The following is a 17,340-nucleotide window of genomic DNA, read 5'->3' as shown; positions in this document are numbered from 1 at the left end:
GGTCTCCATTGCTTCTCTTCCTCATCCTGAGGAAAACAAGCTAAACCAGAAAAAACGCCACATTGTCTGCACGCCCGCGCAGCAGCTGAGGCTCCAGCAGGCCAACCAGGCTGTAAAGCTGGTGCCTTGCTCACCGCATTCCAGAACTGCACGGCCTTGCTGGCAGGAACTGCCGGCTTACAAACAGCCTGCACACAAGTGGATGGCACTGCTTCCTCTGAGAGCCCTCTGTGGAACTGAACTAAATCAGGATCGTCTGTTTCAAACTACCTAGGACAAAATATTCTGCTTGTCAGTGGGCACAGTGTGGCTTAAATCCTGTTAATTACAAGCATTCCACAACCTGGCTTCGCTTTTCTGGACAGACTGGCTTTCTGAAAGGAATGAGCTTCCAGGAGACCCAAGAAACTTTCCTCATCAAGAAATTATTTGAATCCAACATTCCATGAAGTCTATTTTAAACTAACAATGAGCTCACTCAGCTTTTATTTGTTCCCACTTATCACCCACTTAAGAAAAATAATCGTAGCTTCATTGAGAGACGCATTACCTTTGATGCCAAACTTAAAGGCACATTTTCATAATCCGGATAATGTTAATAATACAACAGTGCAAATAGGAAGAACACAACAAATATACTAGATAAAAAAAGCGTGATTACTCGCCAATTAAGTGCTCACCTTTTGAGATTTCTCACAATAATGGTCAATACTAACCTGGATGCTAACACATTAAGACCAGAAGCTCAGAACAAAGAGGACACTTTCGCAGCTATTGCCCTGCATTTAACTTACAACTGAAGGTAATGAATGCACAAGCGGCAGTAGAGCAGTCTATACACAGCAGTGATAACAGAAAACAGCTCAAGTGATATCCTCAGGAAGCCTCTACAGATAGCACACATCTTCAGAAAACAGGATACAGACTGAAGTACAAGCTTCTATGATACCATGACAGTAAGCAAAATGCTTGCTGGGAAGCAACTGCATTTTTTCAGAGACTGAAGTTTCATCACTAACAAAACACTTTATTCAAGCAAGATAGCATGGTAGAGTGCTGATAGATTATGTTTTTAAAAGCGCATCTTTAACTTAATTAAGCTATCACTTGATCTCAATGAAGAGGTACTCTGCAAACTTTCATCATTGCCTTCACATCGTTTAATAATAAACATGAGTAAAAAAACGTTTAACAATATTGTCATACTTGTTCTGATTTAAGGATATCAAGTGCTTTTGTATATATCTAGTGGTATTATCTTTCTTAAAAAACGCTTGCTAAGCCATAGGTTGGTTTTGTTGTGGGCTTGGGTTTTTTTTGTTTTTTTTTTTTTTTGCTTTGAAATACATCCACAGATCAATTTTTCTTACAACACTAACTAGTGTGCCGAGTACAAATTCATAGTAGTGAAAAATATCATAATTTACTGTGTTATAAAGGAACATCCACCCAACACACAATGCTATCTGAAAAAAAAAAAAAAAAAAATACAACAAACAACTCAAACTGTGGAACCTGTCCTACTCATTGCAGTTTCATCAGAGAATAAAGAGTACAGACAGGCCAGGCCAGGCCCTCTGACTTTCTTCCTCATCAAGTATCTCCAGGAAGCTTGAGTTCAGTTTCTCCAAAATGCACTACTGAAACATACCCTTGCCTCTTTGGAGACTCTGCAGAACTAGCAAATCTATCTGTCACAACTTCAACATGTTCAACCTAGCGTAATGTACATGTAACTAGAAGAAACACAGCCTGTTCACAGGAGTAAAACTGAGTTCTACCTACAGTGCACTACAAGATTCATTAAAGAAACTAAGGTTTGGATAGGAGGGTGTCAAATGCAAACAACTGTGCAGAGCTGCTCCACTGGTTGAGACTCTTACTGCTTGTGCACTCAGAACAGTAACTCACTGCTATTTGGATGCATATCCTTTATCATTGCCAAAGGCAAGACTCCTATCATTGCCAGTCACTTCTGTTTTCTTGTCTAATCTTACCCAGGAACACTTATTTTTAACATTAGCTTTCTAGATATTTAAATGTTAATAATATGCTTTTCTTGGTGTTTTAGTTAACATTATTAAACAACACTGTATCGAACAGCAGTGATTTGACAATACTTCAGATGTTGTAAGGTATGAAAAAACTTAGGTAGCCTTGCCACAGAAGGTTATGGAACAATTCAACTACAGAATATCTTACCAGCTTTGGATCATAATCTCAGTTGTTGTTTCCATGACCAGCTCTTTAGGCACTGCTGTAGCAAACTTATTACTCACACCATGACCTTTTAATTTTAAGAGAGTATCAATTACAGACTTCCTGGTTTCAGAAACTAATCTGATGCTGTGCAAGAAAATGCTTCCATCTGTTAGTTTAAATCAGAAGCAGAATATTCAAAACTTTAACCCTAAGTACCATAATCTTAGTTACTGCAAGCAAACAAAGAAAACACTGCATCATCACAAGCAGCTTCTATGAAGACACAAGCACCATGCAGCGACCCGGGAGAATGCTGCTGGCAGTGCAGCCACAGCAGAGGAGCCAGCACTGGTACTCTGGTCTGCAGAAGAGGAGCCCAGTGGTTCTCCACATAGCACAGAAGAAGCAGGGCAGCAGACACCCAGCCATATCTGTCCCATCAAACCTAGCCAAAGCAGAAATGTGATCACATAATATCTCTAAAGAAGCTCGTGGTACAGTTACAGGACTTCTGGCCCCACAGACATGCTACTAACTCTATACAAGAGACAGGCTGCAAAGCAGATGGTGGAGTTGCCATCTGGAAGGAGGCAGCTGCTACTGTGTGTGGAAGCATGTGACATTGTTCAAACGAGTACTTTTATTTGCATGTTTCCTTTTTAAGTGCAAGAAAAGCAAATGCGGATTTGTTGTTCTATTCAAGCATCTTGCTGTTGCAGCATGCAGCAGTTTTAACTTGGAGACAATGAAGACCAGGAAGAGGGCAAAGCAGGAAAAAGCACTAAAGGAGTGCAAAAGTGCAAAAAATTTTCGCAACTTAGTAGAAATGAGGATACAGATAATAGCTGGAGATCTCCCTTCTACTACTTAGAAACATATTACAGTACAGAGGAAAAATCCATCATCAAATGCTGTATCCACTTCACTCAAAGCTCATCGTAGCCGCACACCTTGCTGCTACAATAAAATCCAAAAGAAACAGAATTTCTAAGAGATGTGGTCAGAGCTCCCTTAACAGCACAAAGTCAATGGTTTAGTACTTTTTTTTTTTTTTTTTTAAACACACTACAAACTTTCTTTATCAACTCCAGAGACCACATGAGCTATGCTCTCTTCATAAAGCAAAAGAGAGCAAAGGTATGATTACCTTAGACTAGGAAAATCCTTCAAAAAAAAAGCTTCAAATGCCACAGCAGTCTTGAGTAGTCTCATGGACACACAAAATCAAAACCAACAAGATATCCTGTGCTCCTGTTTCTTATCATTCTATTAAGACCAGCCATTCCCTCTCAAACTTTCCATTCTTGGTAATAAACAATGGCAGACCTGACACTCAAATCCACTGTTTGTCTCCTTTCAGATTTGCCAGTTCTCAGTTTGAAGCACATTCATAGTGCTACCATTTTCATCCCGATGCTACCTCTTAACACCTTATCCTCCATCTGTCAGATTCATAAAGCTGCATTCTATGTAAAGCTGCACTACTTTCTTTATGTATTCTATTTGCAAAGATTAAGCAGTTTCACTTGGATCTTTATAAATGACTAATTCTGTCTTGCTAAGTCTATCACTCCATAGTCAGCAGTTTTTTGACAGGGTCTTCGCAGTTCTCAGCAATACAAAAAAACTTCCTGACTGAGAAAGCTCTACAAACATGGATCATTTGCTACACTGGTTGTATCTGCAAAATACTGGAAGGAGAAGAAACTAATCTGAAGCTACACAGGTGTTCTTTGTTCAGTATGGATGAAATTGGAATGTTCAGTACTACTGTAGGTTAAGTAAGGGTTGTTAATCCCTTTCACATACTCATACATTTCTGTACACAGAGGCAGAATGCAAGAAAACCTGATGAAGAATAAAACTGCTTATATCCTTTTACTGTTCCAAACCTCCTTAGAAACACTTGATAGAAACCAGAGCCATGCTGCAATTGAAGACTAGGAACCAAGCAACAGACATCAGCCCCATGCTAGGACTTGCACATACCCCCAAAAACCACTAAAACACTTCCAGCAGAAGATATACCAACTATGGACTTGGGAAAAAACAACCCCAGCAAAAATCTCAGTACATCTTAGTACAAAGACCAATCAAGGCTGAAAAAAATGAGGTAAGCTTACATTCAAAAGGCAATAATTTAAACAACTTCATTAAGACAAGTGAGGTTCTATAAGTTTGAGTACTTTAGGGATAAACAGCTTATGAACAGCATACTATTATTAGAACAGAGATGTGACAGCAGCATAACAGTACACAATGCAAGCAAAGGAGTATTTCCAACTCTACCTAGTACCTATTCACTAAGAAGAACACTGACTGCTATTTCCTTTTTGCAAAAGCAACCTATAAACTAATGAAATACAGCTAAAGACAGTGAAAAACAACTCGTGTTTTCTTAGTAAAATGTCAGTTCAGATGTGAATTCAGGAACTCAATACAGTTTTTAGCAAGTAGTTTCTCATTTTTAAAAGTTACTCATCTTCACACACTTCCACTAATGCCTTCTGGTCAAAGAAAGGCCTTTTTCTATTTAAACTAAGAGCAGTGCTACCACAAGACAATGTCAATATTGGTATGCAAATCAAAAGATACTCTTTGACAACAACTGATTAATTTCTGGGATAATAACAATCTTTTCTTCTGATAACTCCATGAAATGCATCATTAGCTCCTTAACTTTCCTACTCCCTGCACCTTACCCTCTCCTGCATCCCATCCTGGACATTCTCCTTGTCTTTTTATTTTCTGCCAGCTATGCCAGCTTTGCTCAATCATCACTAACTGAAACAGAAATTTCTGCTTTTTAGTGCCAAACCTTGGCTTTCACCTTTCAGTCAGTGGTACAACTCTGGGTTAGCGCCCATAGGAACCAAGCAGAGCTTTTTGTTCTGTGCTTCATTCTTGTCTTGCATGCTAGAATGTTTCCTTGCTTCTTGCCCATAGAGAATTGTTGCTCTAAGGAGAAAATCCTGACAGCTTTAGACTTTCAAGCTAGGAACAATGCATAAAGTAAAAGATGTCCAATGCTTCCCGCACACAATAGAAATAACAAGAGAATATACTCAATTGCATACAATTCATTTAAACACTGACCCTAACAGTATAACATCAATAAAACTGTGTGTAGGGCTAAGACAAAACAGAACCTGCTTCTAAAATTGAATTACAGAACAATTACTGCAGAGACTTTGTGATGTTTTGGAAGAATTAAGGTATTTCCCATGTATATCTTTGAAACAGTAAAAATAGCAACAAAAAAATCTCTCAAAGAAAGGGTCTAGGGAAAAGGTACTGAGAAATAGCTGTGGTTTGAACAAGTTAATGTTTGTAAATCACAGTGTTCCAGATTAACAAAACATCCAAATATGAATCCTGTAAGGCCTCCGCTGTTATTCATTAACAGAGGGAGATGTAGAAAATGAACTGATTTACTTTTGTTCTTAAATTTCATACACAAAAGGGCTGATGCAGTTCATATATAAAATAAGCATACAAAACCCAGCAAGCCACAGACAGAATATCCTTTTGTGTGTGTACTACATGTGGGTCAGCATTTATATATATGCTTAATTTTACAGGAAACAGGTGGACTTAAAACAATAATAGACCAAATACAAAATAATAGACCAGAATAGGAAAAGAAAAAAAAAACCTTAAAGCCTCACAAAATTATATGATTCTTGAGCTGATTATCAAAGACTGACTAAACCCCCATGGCTTCTTGAAACTACTTCAGGAAAGAAAGCAGTGTACTCTAAAGGGGAAGTTCACAAAAGGAATCCCTGTGCAAGTATCTCCAAGTAGCTAAGGATGAGAGAAATAATATAAACACCCCTGCTGGGGCAATGGCAGTAATCTTTAACAGAAAATCATGGCATTGCAAATACCCCCATGTAGTTGCAAAATCATCTTCTTCAAATACATGCAACTAGAATACCTCTACATTAGCATGTATATTCCAATGCAAGGAAAGTTTATACTTAGAAACAAATAAAAACAGCTATCACTTGAAGATGGTCGAGTGCTACTGTTTCAATTCAACAAAAATGAAAACCCTGAAGAAAAAAAAACAAACAAATTGAAACTTGAAGATGAGGAATCACTTTTTTGGGGGAAGGGCGGGGAGGAAGGGGCACTTGATTACTACTGGTGGTTCCATTAATGGTGGTGAGGCAGCTCCTCATCACAATGCTGCTCTTGTACTCCACAGCTGGAGCAAATGAAATGAAAAAGATGCTCATGGGTTGAGACACGAACAGAGAGATCACTCACCTAATTACCATCACATGTAAAACAGCCTCAACATAGGAAGATTAATACAATTTATTGCCTACTGCTAACAGACTGGGGCAATGAGAACTAAGAGCAAGCTAAACAGACCTTCCTCCTACGCAACCACTTCTACCTCCTCTCACTGAACAGCAGATGAAAACAGGCAATGGGGGCTGCAGTCACCTACAGTGCTTCATCTCTGCCTGTCCCCTATGGTCACTCTGCCCTTGTCCTCTTCCTCCTGTAAAATGTGCCTAGAGCTTTCATGTTCATTTACCAACAGTGGTTCCTATACAACTTTTAAAGTACACCTATTAAAGTAATAAAAAGATGACTTAAAAGGAAAAGTTATGTATGACAAGCAGATTACATAATTAAACAGCACTATTAACTATCCTAGAATTTATTTAAAAAGCAAATTCCTGAGCTTTTACAGTAGAAATTAGATTTGTCAACATAAAAAATATTGAAATGCTCTATTTATTTTCCTAAGGATTTCTTGTACTTTAAAGCCTTTGCTATTAGCTAATGTCACTGAGGTGATTCCAGAGTACTTTGAGCAAAGAGGTCTTATAGCAGTCATCTTCAACTATATAATCAGCACATTTACATAGAATCATAGAATCATTCAGACCATCGTTATGAAATGACTACTGGGGATTGCCTGACTGTCCTTCCACCCAGTTCTTCAAGCAGATATAGCAGGCTGCTCAGAGCCAAAGTCAGGTTACACGCATCTTCAAGGACAGACTTAATGATCTCTAAGGCAGCCTGTGGCAGTATTTTGATTAACACCAAAGTTAAACAAACAAAACAAACTTGCTTTCTGTATTCAAGTGTAATTTCAAGTTCTTAATTTTTTTTTCCTACCTCCTTTCTTGTCACTAGGTAGCAAGCAGAAGAGCTTTGCTCTCTTATCTTAGCTCCCTCCCATCACTTACAAGATGAGCAAGATCCCCTTTAGCCTCTTCTCCAGGCAAAACAATCCAAACCATTACCTTGGTGATCCTATGCTGGACTTGGTTACAAGCATTTTCAAGAATAGAGACTTCATAATCCCTAATGGCAGCCTGTTGAGCATTCTGACTACCACAAAGTTAAACAAATAAATGTTGGGGTTTTTTTCTGTATTCAAGTGTAATTTCAAGTTTTTAAATTTTTTCCTACATCCTCCTGTCCTATCAGTAGGGAGCAAGGACGAGAGCTTGGCTGTCTTATCTTTGCTCCTTCCCATCATGTGTAAAATGGATAAGATCCTCTTGAGTCTATTCTCCAAGCAAAACAGTCCAAGCCCTTATTTTGATGGTCCCACACTGAACTTATTCCTACAAGTCTGTCTCTCCCTTCTACGGGGAGTCCAGCACAACACCTGAGATGTGCCTCAGCAACACTGAACAGAGGGGAAGACTACCTCCCCAGATCCACGGACAGTGGTCCTTGTAATGTCACCTGAGACATCACTGATAACCCTTTTTTTGCCACTCTTTTTTGCTTGTCTGTCAGAACTACTTGATCCTGATGCAGCTGTGAAGAGCTGCTTTCCACCCAGTCACTCCCCTGCACGTACTGGTGCTACCCCTTGTAAAGGACAGTTCTGCATTTCCTCTGCTGAACTTCAGTTGATTCCACACCACTTTACCTCAGCCACCAGCTACTTCAACCTTTTGGTTTTGTCATTGTTTGTGAACTTTCCGAGGGTGCACTCTGTCCCATCACTGCAGTCAATAACCATGTTAGCAGTATGGGCTCAAGGGTACAATCTGGGGAACACCTGCCTCCAACTTCATTTCATGTCACTGACCACCAAGCCCCTGCAGCCCAACTTTTAAGTTGGCTTTTCAACCCACCACACTTCCACTTTCCTAACCTGTGTGCTGTTAACTTATTTGCTATATACTACAAGAGACAGTGATAAAAGCTGTACTAAAGATGAGGTCAACAATATTCACTAACTCTCCAGCACGCACGAAGCCAAGGATCTCACTGTAGAAAGCAATCTGGTTGGTTAAGTTCAATATTCCCCTCAGAAATCCATGCTGACCACTATCCATCGCCTTCAACAGAAAACACAACAAAAAGAAAGAATCAAGTGAAAACAAACTTTTCTTCCATTCTAGATGGAAAGAGCAGACTTTTTATATAAAGGTAAAGCATAGTAAAGGCTGTCTGCACACATATAAAACGTGAGAGGGAACCTGACAAGCATTTGAATGACACTAACATTTCATTGTGCTGAGCATAATTTGAAGAAAGGCAGAGGAAGACAGAATTATTCCACTGGGACACTGCTATGAAGCATGGGGACCACATTAAAACATGATGGCTCCTATGAAATTTACTAGTGAGATAAATTCCAAGATTTCTTGGTTTAGTTTCATTAAAGGAAGAAGAAAGATACAGGATGAAGTGAAAAACTAATGCAGGAGTATGGAAACAATGGACAGAATCCACATTTGAAGAGACCCGAACCCATGCTGGTAAATTTGTGCTTCTCCCCACTGCCCCTCTACAAAACATTAAAACAAGAAAAGGTGAAGGAATATGGTATAGCGTTGTATATCTCAATAGGACAGGCCAGAGACAAAGTCAGTCTCACACTAATATTCTGGAAATTGATATATGACAAAATTCAAACAAAATAAAGACAACATTTGATGTGCAGATGAAGCAACGCCATCTCATATTAGCTAGAAATACTGAAAATTCCTCATCAAACCAGCATCAAATGCTGTTCTATTGTTGTTTCTCCTCATCTAAAGCTTCCTTTTGTATACATATCTATCACATCAGTTTACTTACTGCTTTGTTTCTTTCGTATGGCTACATGCAGTTTTGCTCTGCTGCTCTTAACCATGATTAAGACAGCATTTCTTATACCACATATTTATCCATAACTAAAACTAGACTTCTTCAAGCCAATTTTGTAATTGACCAATTCAGTACACTAATTGGCCACTTCAGATAATTATCAATTCCTGCTCCCCATAGAAGGTAAAAACATTTTTTTTTTTTTTTGAAAGAAGGAAATCCAGCTGCTAACTACATTAACATTAAACAGCAATGGAACCTAATACACTAAAATCAAGTTATATCCCATCTAATTTTTAATATTTTTACAGAATCTAACTAAATATGCCAACATTATTTCCCCTTAGTTTTCACAGCAACAAATTTATCCATTGGCATGGAAAATGATCCTCAACCAGTATTCTGGAAAAAAAAAAATCCAAAACCACGTTCTTTTCGTATTAGTTACCCAAATAAACAGACATTGTACAACTCCGGACTTGCCACCTTTGATGGACTTACCTGAAGAACCTGGAATTCACTCTACATTTGGACATAAAAATATTATTTCCCGCAATGTTTGCTCGTATACTGTTTCCCTATGCATCTCCCTATTTTCAGCTTTATCTCACTATTATATTGCTTGAACAGTGACTAAAAATATATCCGCTTTGGGTAAGCTTTTTTTTTTTTTTTTTTAAACCAGATAGCATTTTGACAGCCTGTTTCATTTTGTAACGTTGTTAGCTTTCAATTTCAACTGATTTCCATTTAAAACTGCTAATCATTGTTTAAAAAACACCATATGAAACTGCAAATTTTAATGAAATACCTAGTAACTGCTTCTGCTGCCTTAATAGAACAAAGACATCCCAAATAATCCTGCCAAGTAACATTTTTAGTCTAATATCCAAACATCTAACCTATTTAATATATCGCTGGTTAGTTACTAAATTAGGTAGCATTCACTAATTTTGAAGATCAATCCCTTACAACACTTCAGACCTCCATCAACCTGTCAGTTACACTTGGCAGATGAGAAAAACCAAGAACAAAACAACACAGAATTCCTTAGCATCCTGTGCTTCCCACCCAGTATTATACTACAACATAAATATGCCTTTGCTACACTCCAGAGTAATGGAAAACTACACATGCATGCTGAACAGACAAGTCCTGAGTCAACTTTGCTGAGTATCAGAGAAGATGAGTATCAACACTACCTGGAAATTTTGAATTTTTGGTGACAGAGAACCTGTTACATGCTGACAATGTCCTTCTAATGCTAGAAAATCCAGGAAAACATATTAAGAGAAGACACGTTCCCCTTTTCCTTAGCACATGGAAAAGAAAAGAAGAAATTAAGCGTATTTATTAGGTGCTCGCTATCAAAGATGAACGTATCCTGACTGCTCCAAGCAAACTGTATTTACAGTATCCTGATGGGAAGTGCAGAATTTGCATTTGTTTTACTTCTCATCTCTTCATAGTTTGCTACTGTGAAAATCTGCATGTCATGTACATGGTGCTTAGAAACTTACTCATACAAAAAAGCGTGTCATTTATAACACCTCTATGGTCACAAACTTGTAATCTGAGAATTCACTCAGATTTACTTTTTTTAATTTGCAATGCAAATCAGCAAATGAAAAGGTTATAAAGTTGTGCTTAAGTTTTTACAGAAAGCTTTGTTTCATGCATAAAAGTCCAACTTCAGACTGCAGTACAAACTAGGAATTACCAGCAGCAGCTTTTACTAGATTATTTTGTATAGAGTCACTAACCAGCAATTCAGTAAATCCTGAAATGTGATGCATGCCAAGGGAAGGCAAAGAAGCCCAGTGAGTTTTACTGTTGTGAAATAAAAACTCTTTTCATTCTTGTACAAGAGATAATGTCAAATAAAGCAAAGCCAAGAGAGAAGAGCACTTTCAGTTTTCTGAGGTGCATACATTATTTATAAGCAAATAAGACAAAGAAACAAAACAAAGTCACAGAATTATCCATCAAGCCGATCATGTATGCCTCCCATAAAAACTGAATGAATTAGGAGGAAGTGGGAAAGGGTGGAGCTGGCAGTCACATTTAAACAAATGGAACAGCAGTTTTGTAATCATATCCAACTGGACAAATTTAATCTTAACTATAAATTAAATCATTGTTCCTAAAGACTTATAGTGGACCTTTTCCTGTATAAGATTATAGATAATATTGATCTTTGTTTTGGTAATAAATCAGGAGTTTAATTCCATAGAAGCAGATGGTACGTCTAGAAAGAAAGGACCCTTCCAAAATAAAACAGCAGGATTGAGAGGATGCGATTTACTATCAGCATATGGCCAATTTGAATGACTTAAATACAAACGATGAAAACTGACACCGTAGATGAGATGAATGAGAACGCGGTTCTATTCAATCAATTTTTTATTGAAAAGTCACACACCAAGGGTTATGTGACAAAGAAAAAGCTGTTAAGAACATGGAGATAGGAGGTATGTATAAATTTTCCGAAATTCTTCATTTCTTGGATTTTTTTTAATGAAGGATTCTTCAAGAAAAGAAAGCTCAAGTCAGAGTTACGCTCTGGTTTCGCAAAGATTTCCGTCTCCCTTTTGTCTGAGTAAGGTACTGTTAACCAGAGCAATCTGGGGCCTGCGCAGCCTTCCCTTCAGCACACACTTGTCAAAACTCTTGAAGACAGACATTGCTCCAGCACTTGAGTCACAGGACAATGCTCTGACAGCAAATTCCACTCCTATCTGTGGATGTCCTAAGGTATTTAGGACCAAACAGGTGGTCATTTATAATCCATCACCCCATTTCCTAAAGACACTTCCAAAAAAAGACTGCGCTTTTTCTCTAAAATAACTGGGTCTAATGGGAAAAAAAAAAGTAGCCTGATCTTCCAGAGAGAAAACCCAAAGCAGAGAATTGTCCATTCCAGTGATTTGACAAGACAATTCTGAAGAAGCAGTTTCACATTTGTGTGCCTCTGTTTCCCTCCTGATCCTTTTCAGAACTGCCTGATCGTATTTCCAGCTCATTAGTGATGCCAGTCAAAGACTGTTCAAACGCTTTCTGCACAAAACAAGGTCTTAAGTTAGCAAACTTCCACAGAAAGTCAAGGAATCAGGAGATTACTCAGAAGACTATCAAAGTGAGAGAAAGGATCCATAATAGTACACTTTTATGTCCTCCTGATCACTTCAATGGCTTCTTAAACCACGGAAATATATGAATAGTGTAGAAGTCTTTGACAGTGGAATTAGGAAAGAATGCAACAAAGAATCCAAATTCAGACGGGCTTTCAGGTTGTCCTTCTGATCCATGCCTTGAAAATATCTGCTCAGCCTCGTGGTTTCACAGAATCACAGGCTCAATTAGGTAGGAAAAGCCCACTACGATCATCCAGTCCAACTGTTTCAGTACCTTGAATCCTAACGTTATCTACTACTCTTGTGAAACTCCAGGAACAACACATTTCCAGACACAATTTGGTGCACCCAATGGAGCTTTTGAAGCAACTTCATTTTTTAAATAACAAGGCACCCCCTCACAGAACTGTTTTCTGTACTAATACAGGGCTTGCTGTCCTTCACACAAAACTGCAGGCTTCCTACACTTCAATCCAAAGGCTGTGCATGGAGTAGTCATTAATTACACAGACTCCACACAGCATTATCTCATCCTATATTTTTTACACAATATAAATTGAGAACTGCTCTGTTTGGATTGCAAAGTTCTGTTACCAGCACCGCAGGACTTCCATTCAGCTTATCAGAGAGATAAGAGAATGAAATCCAACAGGAGGTTTGCAGGATTTTCTTCTTCAACTTGTGCCTCCTGTCTACGTATGGACAAACTAAAAACAGCCTTGTATTAAACAGGCTGAGCAGCAAAGTCAGGACTATTCTATAACAACAGCCCGCCCACTATTTTAAAGCAGAAGAAGAATTCTACTCATTCTAAACCCGCGTTCCAGAGTGAGCAAACCTCATACTCCCTGCTCCACGAAGGCAAACACGTGTGTGCAACCTCCGTGATGTTCCTGTACGATATAAGAAAAGCTTTGTTGTTGGCTTTATTTTTTTTTTTTTTAAGTTATAAACAACGGAATGCAGAAGGATGACACGAGGAAAGCAGCGCTTCGCACCACGGCGAGGTCTCCGCCTGTTACAAAGTTACCGACGCGGTCCCGAGGCGCTCCGGGAGGCTCCCCCGGCCTCCCCCCGCCGCACGGACACGCGGCGCTGCGCGGAGCCGCGCTCTTCCTGCGCTCCGGCAGCGGAACCGGGGGGGGGGGGCCGCGCGGTGCGGCGGAGGGGCGCGGTACTTACTGGTTGGTGGGGGGCGCGTTCAGCGGGATGGCCACCTCCTCCTCCTCGTACTCCGGCCCGTCCAGCGAGTCGCCCTCATCCACGGCCGCCAGCCCGCCGGCCGGAGGCAGGGGCGGCGGAGGCGGCAGCGGGGGGAAGGCGGCGGTGCCCGGCTCGCAGGGAGGCGGCGGGGCTCCGGCCGAGCCGAGCGCCAGCAGCCCCAGAGCCGAGCACAGAGCCGGGCCAGCGCCCGGGCTGTCCCCGCCGGATCCGGAGCCGGGCGGGAAGGGGCCCTGCGGCCCCGGCGCTTTGCCGCGGCAGTGCCCCGGCTCGGTGGCGGCCGCCGTCCCGGCCGAGGAGACCGAACCGCCGTCCTCGGCCCCGGCCTCGGCCGCCATCATGTTGAGCCTCGGCCCCCCTCCCCTCCGCCGCTCGCCCGCCCGCCGCCGCACGCCGGGGAGGTGGCGACAAAGGGGCCCCGGCCCGCCCCGCCCCGGCGGGGAGCGGAGCCGGGACGAGGGCAAAACTCTCCCGGCGCAGACGAGCGCGAACAATACCCGGCTGGGCGGGGGCTGCGCGCTCACGGCGGCTCCGCAGGGCCCCAGCGCGGCTGCCTCGGCCCCGCCGGCCGCCAGGGGAGCGGCTCCGCCGCCCCGCGCGCTCTCCCCGCCCCCGTGTGCCCGCGAGTGGGGGGGGAGGGGAATTAGAAGGGGACAGTGTGGGACGGGTCGCGCATGCGCCCCTCCGCCCCGCCTCCTCCTTACGGGCGCGTGCGCGGAGCGGGGTGTGTGAAGCAGGGGGAACGTCGGCGCCGCGTGGGAGAGGAAAATGCGGTTTAGGAGCGGCCCTGCGGCCCGCCCCGCGCTGATGCGGTGCGATGGGGCGGCGGTTCGAGCGACCGGCGGCCGACCTTCCTTTTGAAGGAAAAAAGTCGAAAAAGCTTTAGGAGATAAAAGCGAGGAAAAGTGGCAGGTGGCGCGGGGCACGCAGGGGGCCGAGGGGACGCGCTCGGAGCGTGCTGAGCTCGTGCTGCGTGTTTCACCGTTAGCGAGGCTCTCGCAGCACCGCGCGTGGCTCTGCTGCGTGAGCGTCAGGCTGAGCGAGTAGGAAAGCACCTCGTGGTCAACAGGCTTACCGGGCAATATACCGTGGAGATACTTTTGTTTCTTGTTATCTTCTTTTTTTTTTTCTTTTTTCTCAGTGGTAAAAGAGCTGGCAAATAACAGCACGTTGACACTTGCAGGCCTCTCAAAAGTTCTCAGAAGGCATCTAAACATTCAGGTTTTCAAAGCCTTGTGTTACCAAAAGAATTAAGTGAATTTCTCCCGAGGCCACTAAAACAAACTCCTACTCCCGCTTCCACCGCCCTGCAGCTAGCCTCCTTTTATCTATCGAAATGAACCTTCGTATCTTGCCTTCCGAAGGCAGAATCTGCTTCCAGAACCTGCAGCACTGCGAATACCCGTGGGACTGTGCTGGGCTGGTGCCTGGCGTCAGAGCAGACACAGGCTGTGTCCCTCAGCTCACAGAATCGCAGCACATTCATACCCTGCTGTTCTGTTAAGGAAATTACAGTCTCAGCAGTCATCTCTTACAGTCTTGATTTCTGCATTGCCATGTTTCGATCGTATATGTAACTCCAAGTTGTCTTGCACCCACTGGCTCCGTGGGCTTCTGTTTACTGCTGTTTGCTTTTCCTTACAGGTTTTTAAATTAAACGATTTTAGCACGGTCTTGTTGTAAAAGTGATGTTCCTAAACATAGAGCTGCAATGTAAATATTTATAAGATTGCCTTGAGGAAGCAAGCTTTTCTAGGTGCCTTAAAAGGCGACAGCATGTGTATATGAGAATGGAGACCAAGGCATCTGTGCTAGGAATTTCCTGCAGGACTGGAGTAATGTAACTGCAGCACTCCTTCAAGAGATTTCATCTGGGGAGAGCAGTTCTAAATGTGGCAAGGATTCCACAGAAAGGGAATTTCTTGTGAGGTCGGCCAAGTTGTTGCATCCCTGCCCCTGGGACACTGCTTCTTTCCACTTTGCCAGCAAAGTCGTCTGTCCCAGGTAACACACACCCCTTGTGTTTCCTCTTTTTTAAAGGCTTTCAAGATGAATTCCAGGCTTTGATGGGGCTTTATTTAAAGGAGTATGTTTGAGTGAAGAACAAGTGTAACAACACTTTCCTTAATACTTGTGCATTTATGGTTCTGCTTTTACAAAAGCTTAGATAAAATATTGTAGTGTAGTTCCTTCTTCATCCCCACTGTGTGTGATGCTGGGCTAGGTTTTCTGAGGAGTATGTTTGCATATGGCCCAGTGCAGGTTTGCAGGATGGCAAATCTGAGAATACAGGCAGTTTTGTTCTTTGATGGCTTTCGGGTATAATGTCTCTGAATCTCGGTCTACTATTGAAATATTAGAATTTCAATAATAGGGATTTTCTGTTCTAATTTAAAGAGCAGTCGGAAGGAAAGCCAAAACTGACTCTTACACACTGTTGCATATGATAATGCTGCCATTCCTTATTGGTGGTATCCCCCTGACAGTACTACCAAACCTCCTTTGAAAAGCACACGCAATTGGGACTTATATGATAGTATGCACCATAGAGATGGTGACAATGGTGGCATGTTCCAGTCAGCTGAATATATGATTAAAAACTCAGAAGTTTTCATTCCCTATTTGTTGCATAGCCTTGGGTAAATAATTTCTACAAGGTTACACTTTCTTCATCAGTAAAGTTGTTATTTTACAGACAGGTGACAAAGAATTAACTAGCTTTAAAAAAAAAAAAAGAAATTGAAAACTGTTAAGCATTAATGCTTATTGGGTTGAAAGGCAGCATAAAGTGAATGATCCAGTATTTCACTGAGCTGCTACTTATGGAGTAGATGTTACTTGAATCACTGATGTAAGTTCTGCATAACTTTCTCTTTTACTCCTCAGTTTGGCGCAAAACCTACTTCTGTCTTCTGCTATAGGTTATTTCCACCTTTCTAAAGGTGTTATTCTAAAACAAAACTAAAAGGTAATCATCACTATCTATATGTTTGAGTCCATCAACTCTTCCATTTTCATGGTTCAAATTAGAAACTTCTGTATTCTTATGCATGAATATTTCGTTTGTATCAAATCTCTGAGTAGATTTCAACAATAAACCTATTTTAAAATTATTTCCCTTTGTTTTCATATGCTATTTTTGTTTCATGACTTCCAGATTATTATTGATTTGGAACACCATTTTTGTCACTTGGGAAATGATCTCCCTCAAACTGCAAAGTCTTCCAGTCTTTTGTCCCTGCTAACTTTGTTCTCATATAATTTGCATGTATAGTGTTTAAGCATGTAAGTGTTTAAGTAGTTCAGATGAATTAAGCATAACTCAGAACTATAATCCCCTGAAAAAAGTTTAAGTTGTCCTATCTTAAGAATCAGCATCTTTCTTTGTAGGGATTTTTTTTTTTTTTTTAATTTTGCCTATGTTCCAAAACAACTTTAAAAGGTTTTGTGTGCTTGTCTGTAATTTTTCACTTTCTCTCCTCAATTTTAGAACAGCAACATTATATATATAAGTTTTTTGCTTCTCTCACTCTACTTCAGGCTGCATCTGAGAAATAAGTTTGCTTCTTCTTTTTCCCTAACTTCGCGTATTTCATGTTTTTGATGTTGTAAGTAGTGTGGTATTTCAAGTCCCTTTTTTTATGAGTCCTTTGCACACAGCAAATCTTTTTGTTTTCAGGAAGAAATTGATATCACAAAT

The 17,340-nt window shown here is 41.1% G+C and overlaps 1 protein-coding gene across 1 annotated transcript in view; it reads right to left on the bottom strand.

The window, feature by feature from the left end:
• RASA1 (RAS p21 protein activator 1) overlaps nucleotides 1–14,293 on the bottom strand; it is a 59,501-nt gene extending 45,208 nt beyond the window's left edge. The window contains exon 1 of the mRNA XM_085212506.1: nucleotides 13,602–14,293. Within this exon, the coding sequence (XP_085068632.1) occupies nucleotides 13,602–13,981 (380 nt within the window). The 5' untranslated portion in view covers nucleotides 13,982–14,293. The remainder of the gene's footprint in view (nucleotides 1–13,601) is intronic.
• Between the last annotated feature and the right edge of the window lie 3,047 nt (nucleotides 14,294–17,340).

Source organism: Meleagris gallopavo, chromosome Z, assembly GCF_905368555.1.
Source record: "Meleagris gallopavo chromosome Z, MGAL_WU_HG_1.1, whole genome shotgun sequence".
Lineage (NCBI taxonomy): Eukaryota > Metazoa > Chordata > Aves > Galliformes > Phasianidae > Meleagris > Meleagris gallopavo.
This window is presented reverse-complemented; position numbering and strand designations above follow the sequence as displayed.